This window comes from Bicyclus anynana, chromosome 14 (assembly GCF_947172395.1).
Source record: "Bicyclus anynana chromosome 14, ilBicAnyn1.1, whole genome shotgun sequence".
NCBI lineage: Eukaryota > Metazoa > Arthropoda > Insecta > Lepidoptera > Nymphalidae > Bicyclus > Bicyclus anynana.
Window position 1 is genome coordinate 7180492 of NC_069096.1, and position 14361 is coordinate 7194852.

Here is a 14361-nt window from a genome sequence, read left to right on the forward strand (position 1 = left end):
TAACATGTATTTAATATGCGAATTGGGTCATGAACTACAATAAAATCGTAGCTATAATAAAAATTTATTATATAGCATTGCACCGTGTATTTTAATCATTACCTATTCATAAAACAATGTTCACGAGTGACAATTACAAACATGCGGCTCATATGTCATAGACATAGGTACTAATCAAGCATTGCTTAGATATCTTTGTAAATTGTTATCTAAGTATTATATTAAATTTTACAAAACGTTTTGAAGCTTTTTTTTGACTAGTTGCTTGTTGTAACATTACGCGAAAAATATCCCTAGGAATAAAATTACATTGCAATCTTTAAGTACTGAACCTAACCTTGCGTATTATGATCCGATCCCTGAACCATTAAGCTAAGGAGGCTTTAATATACATAATATAAGAGTACGTATACTATTGACTCATTCACAAATAACTTGGCTTTCTAATTGTAAAAGAATTTTCAAAACCTTATAAAGTTTACATCTTTATAAATATTAGTATAGCTAATTCACAGTATTTTAGTACAGTAGGTGCACTGAATACAGTATTAGCGAGCGTCGCGACCACAATGCAGTGGAAATGTTAATTCAATCGCAGTTCCATTAGTTCGGCTTTCCGCAGTGTAATATTAATCTCGGTCTGTCGCAAAACTCCATTTAGTAGCGCCGCGAGCGAGCGGGGCCCGTTCGCGCCGCCTGCCTGCCGCTGATTGATCCGACGTGATGTGATGCGGGATTAAGCCATGCCTTGAATAACTTTGTTGGGAATTCACGGAAATCCGGTAGTTTTATAGATTGTATTATCGATCGTTTTAGAACAAACTATCGGACGCCCGCGATTTTGTACGTTCTGCAAATGACTTTTGGTTAGGTAACTTTCTTTATTCCGTTCTGGATGAAGCAAAGTCTTAATGTTGTTAGTCTGCTGCTGATTGTTCCGATGTGATTTGATGTGGGATTAAGCCATGCCTTGAATAACTTTGTTGGGAATTCACGGAAATCCGTTAGTTTTATAGATTGTATTATCGATCGAAGTGACTTTTCGCTGTAACTTTTTCTTTATTCCGCTCTGGATGAAGCAAAGCCTTGAGGTTTGTAAGTCTGCCGCTGATTGATCCGACGTGATGTGATGCAACATAGGCTTGGGAATATATAGATATCCGATATGTTATTGATCATACTATAAATCGTTATCGTTATCAAAAGTATACTGAGGAAATAAAATGCAATTGATTGTTAATGAATCTAGAAAATATTGTCTTAGAAGAATAGATTATCAATTTATGAGTAAGTAATTGTAACTACGAAGTTACCGACTGACATAACGCGAGTGTTAAGACTGTTATGTTACATTGCAAAATACAGAGTTGCATTATTAACAAGAAAGCTCGACCGGCATTACGTGTCATTTAATAATCACATTTCACCTACAGCAGTGTCAGCGTAATAAGTACCCGGTATCGCTGACAACCTCCAACGGGGGAGTGACGTGACGCGACATAAATATATTATGCAACGCGCCACTTAGCGACACCACACTTTGCCACCTCTGGCTCACATACGTACAGCGTACGGTACACCGGTTACACCATATGTGCTCTCGACGACACTCTCTGAACAGTTTTACCAACTTTATAATAATAACAACTACCTAATATTTTGTTCACATTATTTTAAGTTAATTGAACGAACGAGAAAAACGTGGAATTAGACACAGTTAAAGTTTAAATGGAGAAGGAGTGCGTTAAGCTATGTTATCATAGACAGTAGGTAGAACCTTGAAGGTAAAAGTAAATGTAATCTCTAATTTCTAGCTTTCGGCGATGACCATGACTATATTCTTAATGATCAAAAATAAATTTATTAAATAAAATCTTTATTCTGTTTATTTATTTCAGCTTTACTGGCAAGTAAAAATAGAAGTTTGTTACTAAAAGCTATATAGTAAGGATTTACCTTTAAATTTTTATTTATTAATTACTACATTATTTATTGAACATTTAATTCAACTAATGAAACACAAATATAATAAAATCATCATCATCATCAAACCCGTAATAAAAAAGGGGATATGCTGTTCCGATGCGGTATAATTTCGTATCGATACTTATACCAATTAATATTACTACATATTGCACAAAGCATTAAAGTATTTCTTATGACTGGAATCATATATCGTGTAATTTTGTTTCTTGCATGTTAATAACCCACTAGGTAGGTATAACACCGTCATTACACTGTTCAGCAAACGGAAGGTGTAGAAGTCATTCCGCGATACATTTTAATATTTAACACACGATAACGCCTTAGTACAGATATTATCGTCAGACATGCAGGCAATAAAATATAGCCAACACATTTAAATGGCTCTTTGGAAATTATTGCCAAAGCGTGACGTAAATTAAAAATACAATGTTAACAGTTACGTGTCGAAAACTTACGTAATAAAGTACTGTGGGGGTATATCCTGTTTGCGATTTCGAACTTTAAAGGCTAGTGGAGAAATATATACGATGCACAATAACTGCGACACGGAAATAGGTAAACAGCTGTCTTTATATGCGGCTATAAAATTCTTACGACAAGATGAAATGTGGACAATATTGAAATTAAATTTTATTGACTAAACTGTCACGAGTGCTTTTTATTGCTGTACAAACGGCAACAGATACTGAGGAGCATTGAGAGTTTATGTCTAAGATATTAGTACATACTTGAATGTTTTTTTTTTGAGAAAGAACTGGCTAAATTGTCTTAATAGCTATACAAATCAAAACCACGTGGAATAGTGGCAAGTCTAGCAAGAATATAGTTCCGCATTGGACAGCCACGCTGATCCTTTGCACTATGATTCAGACCTTGATACTGTGGCAATTAGTCGTAATTAAATAATTCGGAAAACTGTTTAAATCAAGTTATTAGCCTTTATGAATGAACGACTAGATATTTTAGGGAAGGTCAGTGATATTATTATACCTTTCTTATTCAGCAATGCCCTATTGAGGTCAACTGAACCAAAAAAAACCATTCACTCATAGACTGAGCGTATTCATGAAAAATGTAATTGAATGATTTATCGCTTTGGTCACGTTTCGCCGCCATATGGAGTTCTCATGAATAAGTAATGTTCGCCGGTCGTTGTTTCAATTAGCGGTCGTGTCGTCGGTCTGGCCCGGCCTCCTGCCACCCGCCTGCGCCGAACCGACCGGAATGCCATTTATAAACTGATTCTGTGCCACCCTCCACTAAAACTTACTGTCGTAGAACATCGTAAACAGAGTGGCCGTTTAATTCACACGAAACTTTGGCGTGTTTTACATTTTCGATTGCGTTTTTGGCTTACAATGACTGTTAATTATTGGCCTGTATGGTATGCTGAGGTTTAAGTATGCCAGTTTGATTGGTGTTGTGAGAATCAGCTTCAGGTCATGCAGCCCAGGGTTGCCAGCGCCGACCGAAATGCCATTTATAGACTGATTCTGTGACACCCTCCACTAAAGCTTGTCGTTGAACATCGTAAACAGAGTGGCCGTTTAATTCACACGAAACTTTGGCGTGTTTCACATTTTCGATTGCGTTTTTGGCTTACAATGACTGTTAATTATTGGCCTGCATGGTATGCTGAGGTTTAAGTATGCCAGTTTGATTGGTGTTGTGAGAATCAGCTTCAGGTCATGCAGCCCAGGGTTGCCAGCGCCGACCGAAATGCCATTTATAAACCGATTCTGTGCCACCCTCCACTAAAGCTTACTGTCGTAGAACATCGTAAACAAAGTGTTTTACGTGCTCGATTGGGTTTTTGGTTTGCAATGTCTGTCAATTATTATTGGACCGTAAAATAGGTTTAAAAGGAGCTAGAAATAGTGCACCAGGTATTGAATCTTTGACAATCATGTTGATCTCTTGTTCTACGAAAGTTTAAATAGGCTATAAAGATCCCTTTTGGACTTCTGCCGACCGGTGGGACAGGTCCGTCTTGCAAACTTAAACGATCGCCTTTGGTTGGTCTCTGGTCCATGCATTGTATTTCTTCATTTCATCTTCTTGCATATTCTCTCTGCCTCTTCTGAATTTTCCATTTATCCTCATTATGTTGCTACTTAGAGTATAAAGTTATTTAGCCAATTAGTGCGTGCTATGTTCCTCCTCCATTTTGAACCATCTATTCTCGTTTGTATCACTCGCACTGAGAGGTACCGCTATAAATGGAGCGCAGAGTAATGAGCGAAAGTAATTACGCGGTAAACATCGGGCGGACCGCGCAACACGATCCATCCCGGATTAGTAGGATCTTACTGGTAACACAACACGGATTAAATTAACATGTGTGACTCCATTTGAATCATTTATCTATTTAAAAGATCCGAACCAGTCCCTTTTACAAACAGAATAGGGACGTAATCACTTGCGTGTGTCTTTATTGTTGCTTGTTTTAGGGGAGCGCTACACATTGCATTTTTGTAATGTGATCTTAGAGACTGCCTATTCAAGATGACAGTGACAAAGTCGTCTTTCACCTTATGAATAGACGCCAAAATAATATTCCATTGAATTGAATTCCGTGCAAAAATATCAGGACTTTATTTTTAAAGTTTACAGCACGATGAATTATGAGTACAATTGCTCGCGCAACCGACATAATTTATAAAAACTGGCCGCCGGTAATTGATTCTGTGTTCAATAAAAAGTAAAAACGTGGATGTCAGTTTTTGTATTGCAATCAATATTTACGTTTCACAAGTTACGTTTACATTAAAAATAGGATACTTAAAATTGTTATGCTAAAATGTAGGTGCGATTTTTTGTTTAACTGATTTTATATGTCGCAACAACACTTAACTATTTAAGCCTTTTGTTTATCTAAAACATTTTGATAAGCTGAAAACCTTTTTTAAATATTGGATAGAAGCAGGCGTTACTTTGCGGAAGTTCAACATGATTATATAATGATTTATTTATTTTGCTATCATCCGTTGCAATTGCACGTTGTAGAGTCAACATCTCCTGAGGATGCTCCGGTTTTGGGGTGAAACGTACGTAGAGAGTATTTTGCCGGACCTGGGTGACGTTGTCACATGGGTTCGTCGACTTTTCGCGGATGATAGCAAATTAAATAAATCATTATATAAGCTGAAAACCATTATGTACCTACATCAACATTTGTATCTAAAAACATAGATTGTTTTTTTTATTTAAGTACCTACTATATTAATATTAATTTATTATAAAACAAGGCTAAAACTCACGTGATACAACGTCGGAGTAAACCCGACTAGTTAGGAACCCATACGGGGCCTTTAGTCATGAGCTGGTTCATGCAACGCGGCATGATCCAAACTGATAATATGAATAGCACTCACGATAGTTTAAATTCTATAAAAGTACTATATTCTTATATTTTATGTTTCTGGTAAATGAATACGATACAAAATACTGTTATTGTAAACGTAGCGCGACAATAATGCAACCATTACTAGCTTTTTCTCCTAGTTCAATTAATATTCAATAACTGGTGAAATGGGGTCAAATATGCTATATTAAATTGTTTATAATCCGGTATCTACTGATTTACATAGCGATGACATAGTCAGAATGAACATAAAAATGTAGTTTTTCACTATCTGTCTGGATGTCTATCTTTCAATCGAACCAGCAGGCCTATTCACTATCTTTGTCGTATGCAAGTACGAAATTGAGATTCTATGTAAAAATGTCATCCGGTACTTACTGGTGGATATCACACAGTAGGTAAATGACATTTTGTTATTTGAAGTTTATTTTAATAGGTTGATAATAAAGACCAAAATAGTGTGTAAGCCAGCTGATAATTGTCGGCACCTGACTGTATCATGTATATCAGGTGTGCGCGCCCCCTAAGTCTGAACCGCTCGTTGTCAATACACATTAACAATTTCCTTTGAAACACAAAGAACATGACTGAAAAAGGAGAGCAAAATCAAATTGCGGACTAACTTATCCTAAGTAATAAAAACATGGAAGTTCACTGAGCGAGGGCGGTCGGAGAGTTATCCATTTACAGAGAGTTAGTCGTTTTATTTTCTTTTATCCGTCCCGTCGAGCGCTCATCGTTGGGCAGATTTGTTTCCCCCCGACTTCGTCTTCCGAACCCTCCCGTGAAATAGACGCGAAATGTGATAAATGGGATGCTCTTTTTATTGTTAAGTCCCGGGCGCGTTACGTTATGGGTAGACCCGTTTTGGCTCACGTCCCTGTTTTATCAAATTTTCTTATATTATTTCTCTTTTCTTTCAACATTTAAAGGGGCTCTGTTTCCTAATCCCGTCAGAAAATTCATTGGTATCAACAATAATGGTTCTCTTTGTATGTAACACTAGCGGACAACCGTGTGGAAACCTGAGTTAAACCAGCTCTAGAATCGCTAACTAATGATTAAAGCAGCATTAATATAAGTTGCCTAGTTTGAAAGATCTAAGCGTCCTGAAGGCGGCAAGGGACTTGGTGTTTTATGCTACAAGTATGTTTAGATTTAGGAATTTGTACACGTTTCTATGGCAACAAAATATCACGGCATTGTATTATATTTACCTAGAGGACGTCCGCGATTTCGTCAGCCCTTAGTCCGGCCCTTTCTCAAAATTCGTTCTTAGCGGTTGTCTACTAACCATAAACTACCTCCCTGCCAAATTTCATCTCTGTACATCAAGAGGTTTTCGGTATTTCGTGATGAATGATTTCGTGACCTTTCGCTTTTATATATTAGATATACATAGATAGGTGACCGTCAGATTATATTATAGAGGCTATACTCTTCTGCAGGGTATAACGCTGCTTCAAGACGCTGGCACGTCGGATGATAGTGGACGGGCATCAGAAAGACTCACGGGCAGTTCGGTGGCACCTCGGGATCCCGATTCCTCTCGCGACCGGCTTAGCGATGTACGTATATCATCATACTGTTAACAATCATACTTTGAAACTAGTTTATCGTCCGTCCTACGATAGCTTTACGTCTCCAAATTATAAGTACACTTACGAATAACACCGTCTGTTTGAACTGCGTAGGTATATAATTCATCATTTGTTACGTTCCGCAATCTATCTTCCCGTGACCCTCGGAATTATAAATCAAATTAGGGTGCATGATAAAATTATTCTCCCGATGTTGTGGTATTTTTTTTTTTTTTTGATTATTTTCCTAATTGTGTTTTCTGTTGCATTAGCTACGTTTCTCCAGCCAATAATATTACAAGGCTAAAACCCAAAAACCTGCGTAGCGGTTTTTTATAATAAACTTTATTAGATTTTCTGTTTAGTTGTGTATATTGGATAATGATTGTGTACAGTCTTTGTGATAAAGACAGCTAAGTTAAGTTTTCCTAGACGTTCCAATCCACTCACATCTTCGCTTTCTTGTTCTCCCAACAGGCCAGTAGCCGCTGTAGTTCCGGAAAAGGCTATATCGTGAGTATTTTACCTACTGTTTTCCTTGTCTTGTTCAATCTTCGCACGTCTCACGCTTGACCACTACGCTTGTTAACACTTTGCACACCGGGCATGCTGTGTAAACCCTATTATCATTTTCTGCTGACAAAGCAATGTCCAATCCTAACCCTAGCTTTTAATAATATTTAATAGCCTCAATAGCTCAACGGTAAGAGCGGTCGGACTCATCACCGAGGGGTGGTGGTTCGATCCCCGCCCCGTTGGTCTATTGTCGTACCCACTCCTAGCACAGTCTTTCCCGACTAGTTGGAGGGGAATGGGAATATTGGTCATATTATAAAAGATATGGCAAATATTCTTTAAAAAAAAAAATATTAATTTGAAAACTTTTTTTAACATTAGAGAGTATTACCTACATTATTTTATTATTCGACCTCAACACTAGTACGTGAAGTGTACGACCAGGTGTTTAAATAAATGATGAAAATTAAATCTTTTAAGGCTTCGGTAGATGCAATAAAACAAATAGTAGGGGAGTCCGGAATGCTAAATATGCAGTTACTAAAGCGTCATTGGGACCTTTGGTAGATTAGATAATAGGAAATATAAATGGTTATATAATTTTTCGCTTTCAGCGGTGGGGAAAAGACTGCAGACTTTAAAGGCAGTTTTGAATACTTTGGCTTACTGGAATTATCAGAAAATATTAGCAAAATAAGTAAAAAATAAACCGCGCTTGTGGCGGATAGGATACTGAAATATAAGGCTTTCATTTTGTAACTTTGGAACCCTCCCATTCCATTACGTTACGGTCAAATCGTTAGATTTTCGATATACATACCGTTTAGCTATCAACTAATCCACTTTATCCTCATCTGACGTGCTGGATGACTATTCTTGAAGTTACTTTATTTTTTTGGTTGCCTAAACGTACCCACCAACGTATTAAGAACTCATACTTGGTGGAGGTACTCAACAACGTTCAAGGTATAGTCTTTTCAACTGCCGCGCTCGAGTAACTACAAAAATCTCCACTTCGGCTCCTCTACTAAAATAGTGAACGCCATTAAAAGAGTTGTTCAAAGGTGAAAGCAATAATTTTCGATTACTGTGTGCAAATTTAGTCCGATCACGCAACACCTAGTCCCTGTTCGATATTCGTCGCGTATAGCACCTAAATCACGAGATTTGTCGAGGCGGTGCCGCTTCGTACTATATAACTTTACCTGCGCCCTGAATACTTCATGGCCCCCGTATTTATTTGAAATTGTAATATCTGAGCCCCGATCCTCCTTGTTTCCCCCGGCGCGCGCTTTGTAAATATTATACAATTTATTTGTCGGTCTGAGCTACTATAAAAGTCTTATTTCGTTACCATATGGGAAATTTATTGGATGCGAGTATTTTATTATGTGTATGTTTAAACAACATCAGCAGATAGATAGGACTCGTATCTAGCTTTTAAGTATTTATTTAATAACTACTTACATATGTTTGCTCAATCTCTAACTCTATAAACATTATATTGTATGAAGTAATCTGTTATACAAATAGGGTTTATTAGTTTGTAGTAATACAAAATCTGGGACGTTCATTCATGGCCCATTAATTATTACAATGATATTTGGAGATGGCAATGATTAATTAATATCTATTTAAATAAGTAGTCGAAAGAAATATTTCAGGATCCGGGGAACATTTTTACAATAGATTACTATATCAAGCTAATTTACCGTGAGTAGGTTCATCTTGTTGAGACGTTTTTAGATTCAAAATTAGAAACATTTATTTTCAAGAAACCTTGCATTTTATCATACAAAGATTTTCTTTTGTAATAAGTTACGAGTACAATGTCTCACCATTTATAGGTAGGTATGCAAATTTTTAATTAAAATAAAATAAAATTACTTCAAATAAAAATAAATTATATTAAATTAAAATTTAATTAAATAAAATGTTTAAAAAACACGGCTAAAACTCACGTGATATTACGTCGGAGTATGCCCGACTAGTTTCGAACCCATACGGGGCCCTTAGTCATGAGCTGGTTCTTGCATCGCGGCACGATCCAATCAGTTTGGATCGTGCCGCGATGCAAGAACCAGCTCATGCTCAATAACATATTCATAAATACAGTTTGTATATTTGCATACCGATCAAATTAATGACTATAAATATAAATAATCAACCCATTGTACATAAAATCTGAATAGCTTTGTAATATCATTAGTCTAAATATTAATATTCTCACGCCAATGATAATAATTTTGTTGATTAATTCTATGATAATGTAGTACTAGTTGTGCCGGAATATTCAAATGAGTAGACATTGATTATCACACAGAGGTGGGTAGGCGTCGCTTAATCCCGCCTCGGATGACGAGTAATTAGTGTTGATTTACGAGTCATAAACACGTTACAAATTGATAGTTAAATTAGTAATGTACACGCATGTTTTGCTTTAATTAACCTTTCGGTAATATATTAACATGACGATTTTTTCGGACGTATGTGCTAATCATTTACGGATACATGCTAAAAGTTGTGGTTAAAATTTGCAACCATTGCGAAAATTTATTAAAAAATATATGTTTTTGGAACATTGCATGAATACAACATAGGTATTAATTTAAAATGCAAATTTAAAAAAAAAAAATATGTGCGCTATCAGTTCCAAAAAGTCGCCATGTGCATTATTTCATAAAGCATGTTAATTACTGGTATAAATTTCTCATTAGTAATTCTCGTTTCCTTCTTTTGCAGTGTGATAGTGAAGGCGACGACGATAAGGCAAGTGCTATAATATTTTATTCCCCTATCATTAAAAAACACTCCTCGACAATACATGATACGCGAAAATTAATTAAAGCCTTCTAAACTCGTCTACAAAACTGGCAAAGTTGAAACAGCTCGACGTCGGAAATAAATGTCCGTGTAATGTAAGTGGCGAAGTTGCTCGTTCCCGGTTTATTACACGAACGACACAGTGATTAATCTCACGGGAGGAGACGCCTCGAGCACCTGTTTACAAATTGTTTTAGTCTCCGGCCAATCTTCTAATTGAATTTTTGTCATGAGCAAAATGTTTGTCAATGAATTGTGCGCTGATTAGTTCGTAAGTTCTAAATTGACTCCACGGTAAAGGTGCCGGACTCGACGAGAGCTCGTGGTTCAACTCACGCCTGCTGGACTATTGTCGTACCCTGTCTTTTCCGCTTAGATGGAGAGTAACAGAAATATTGGTCGTATTGAAGAGATATGGCAAATATTCTTTTTAAAAAAAGTGAAGGTTACTTGTATTCCTTCCTTCGTCGATTTATTAACAAGAAGCGGGGATTCTAACAAGATATATATTAATTGGACGTCAAGAAAGCTTACTACATTCTTACGCACATCGCACACGTACGATTTGTAATAAATATAATATAATAAAAGGATAAATAAACAAATAAGAGAAAAAAAAATATAACAAGCTTTGCAGCATTGCTGTGTTCCGCTTCGAAGAGTATGGTTGCCGGTGTAATTACAGGTTCATTTTTACCTCAGGCTGATGCACTATGAGCAACACTTCATAATAGGTATGCATTCCTAGCATGCTCTACGAAGTGTCACTCTTTTTATAGGCATTAATTTCTCACTTACCATAAGGTCGGCCATCTTTTATACATCACTTATACTACTATAAAAACGTTTGGTTTTAAAGTAAACATCGTAGACTTCAAGATTCACATCCTATTGTCTCTAACTAACTAACTCTTGAAGCGGATGGTAATGCGGCTAAAAACGCTATAGCGCTTTGCCATGTGTCGACGCAACAAAGTACCAACTTCCGATGCTTTGTTGTGTAATTGCATGTATGTTGCAGCCGCAAAGTGGCGTAATCACTCAAAATTATGCCTTTCGGGAAAGTTAGGAAGTGTAAGTAGTTTTCTTTAATGTTGAACGTGAGTTGTTTCATTACGCTAAGTTGAAATTGCATAGTTTTGTTAAAATTTTATCATTTAATATTTATGATTCAACTAGCGGACGTCCGCTCGTAAACCTCTTTAATCCGGCCCTGTCGCCCGTTCTTAGCGGACGTCTACGAACTAAGTCCTTGTCAAATTTCTTCTTTGTATTTCAAGCGCTTTTTGATAAATGAACTTTCGCTTTTAAATATATTTATATTGAAAATTGTAGAATCTTGGTGCGCGCTTTGTGTGAGCGCTGTACAGCGTTAGAGCTTTAACTAACTCGTCAACAGGTTGTGAAATGCGAGTTAAAAGCGGTTGAGTAGTAGGGAGCGCTTTGCCGTGTCGACGCAGCAAAGGGTGCTGATTACGCGCCGCCGCTCTGTTCCGTAATTACAAGATTGGCGCAGTTGCGAAGTGCCAGTAATTAAGTACGTTATATTACTCGCCTTTTGCGTCCGCTCTAATGTATGACTGAAAATCCTCGTTTCCATTTTATCCATTACCGTAAATAATGTTTTAGCGAACGTTGCTACAAAATTACCAGTGGCCAGTGAGTTTAATCGTGTTTAACGAGTTGCCGGCTAAACGAAACCAACGTGTTATGCTTTGTGGGAACTTATATTAGTTATTCCTGTGACTTCATCCGCACGTAAACCCTTAATACAACCCTGGTGTAAACCCTTAATACAAAATCCGTTCTTAGCAGTCGCCTACTATTTCGAGATTTTGTGATGAAACCTTTCGCTTTTATATATTACTAGCGGACGCCCGTGATTTCGTCCGCGCGAAACTCGATGTAAACTGTCAACTACAACAAACCCCCCCTACCCCTACCCTTTTTTAATTTTTTTCTGTCTTATGAACCTGCTCTTGACAATAACAAACACTTGAAAAAAAAATTGTGAAATCGGCCCAGCCGTTCACGCGTGATGGCGTGACCAAGGGATATATGGATTCATTTATATATATATATATATAGATTTAGAGTATATTATTGCTCATCTGAATGTTTTGACTGCCTTAGTCTAAGTATTGTCAATCTATTCCTAGAATTCCGTAATTTGACTTTGGATATATTGGTAATATGACATAATAACTGTATTTGTGGGTACAAACTGAGTGTTCGTTTCGTTAAAGAATGTTCGATCATTCCTACACTACAATGGGCTGTTTATTAACTTACCACTACATCGACAGCCAAACAGACTTCCAGAAATCAATTATGAAATAATTTATAAGCTCATTTAAATAAATACTCAATTTTCAAGGCAATATAAACAAAGTACTAATGGGTAGTTACCAAAACATAAAACAAACATTTCAGATCTTAATTTGAAACATGGCCTTAATCGCGAACCCTTTGTAATTGCGACTGAACCGCGTCCCCTTTTAATCCAATTATACACCGTACGCCAGCTTTGTTGCAACCATGCTCCTGAATCTTATGACTCGATGAATAATATTAACGTAATAATTGTAGTTATTGACACATGAGTGAATTTTTGTTTTTGTAATAGAAGGATTGTTTGTAGAAACCGAGGAAGTACCTACCTGTAATAAATATACCACAAATAAAGATTATTTCTAGCATATACTGGTATCAGCCCCCAACCAAAATCGACGTGTTTCGTTCTTAACGTAGAAGATCTGAATTTGCGGGCGTCTCGCTATTACCGTTGCCTACAGCACTCGGGGATAGTTTTGGTTCCGATCATTGAAAGAATTTTTCAAATCGGTTGAGTAGGTTCGGAGCCTATTCAATGCTAACAAACAATCAAATCTTTCCTCTTTATAATATTATTATTAAATATTGATAATTGACCTCTAGGTTCTCTAGATGTTCGTAAGGTTTGGTAAACACTTTTCATCGCTAGGTACAAGTAGATAAAAGACGTTTCTAATTCGGATTCTAGACCATAAACGTTGGCAGTTGTCTCGAGTTCTCTAAATCTTCGGTGTTAAATAATAATCGGCATCGTTTGTGTTCTAATGATGAATGATAACAATTGTCAACTCAATTATAATCTGCATCATCACATGTTATTATATGCTATTATAAATAGATGATTAAAGAAAGACGCAATTATAACATCAATAAAAAATATGCATATCGATGATTATTTATTATACTTAATCGTTGTTGGATAAAAACAGTCAATTGCAAAATCATTGCGGTGAGAATAATCATTAAGTTGGTATTTTATTATCTTGATTGTGGATCAAATCCCAACGGCAGGAAGGAAGGCATTGTTTGCAAACGACTGTACCACTGTCGTCCCTCGTTTATTTATCTTATCATTATTACATTCTCTATCGCTATTGAAAAAACATTGTTTATAAGGGGGAAAAGTCTTATTTACCTAGTACCTACTATCTATACTTTGTCTGATCTATTTTGCTGTTATAGCGTTATTGAGTAACAACAAACATACATCCAATTCAATCCAAACCATCGCAATATAACATTAGATTGGCATCACTTGTTAATTTAAATCTGCGTAAATACCAAAGTGCAATTATCTAAGTAGCCGTTCAAATCTCCAAGGCTTTTATTACGCCGATAGCGTAGCCGAGCGACAATTCAGTGCCAACTTAAGCGAGTCCCTCTTAATCTAATTATGTTTAACTGCTCCACTGCCCTTTAACCATCCACTCTGCAATAATATCGCTTCCTTATGTCGATTGTGTTGTACGAGCAAGTAAGTTATATTGTCCCTTCAGTGTTTAAAAATGTGTAACTACGAATACATCTATACTTCTATTCATTATCAACCCATATTAGGCTCTCTGCTGAGCTCGAGTCTCCTTTCGGAAAGAGCCAATAGTTCTTAAAATTAGGCCAATAGTTCACCACGCTGGCCCAATGCGGATTGGCAGACTTCACACACGCAGAGAATTAAGAAAATTCTCTGGTATGCATGTCTCCTCACAATGTTTATTCTTCATCGTTTGAGACACGTGATACTTAATTTCTTAAAATGCA

General features: G+C 36.6%; 1 protein-coding gene across 7 annotated transcripts in view; it reads left to right on the forward strand.

Annotated features, from left to right (window-relative positions):
• LOC112044467 (fibrosin-1-like protein) overlaps window positions 1-14361 on the forward strand; it is a 111329-nt gene that overhangs the window by 39975 nt on the left and 56993 nt on the right. For 4 of the 7 annotated variants that reach the window (XM_052885476.1, XM_052885474.1, XM_052885478.1 and 1 more), the window contains exons 3-5: window positions 6799-6918; window positions 7408-7443; window positions 10189-10215. In XM_052885476.1, coding sequence (XP_052741436.1) covers window positions 6799-6918; window positions 7408-7443; window positions 10189-10215 — 183 coding nt within the window. The remainder of the gene's footprint in view (window positions 1-6798; window positions 6919-7407; window positions 7444-10188; window positions 10216-14361) is intronic. The other 3 variants (XM_052885477.1, XM_052885479.1, XM_052885480.1) reach the window with 3 other exon arrangements.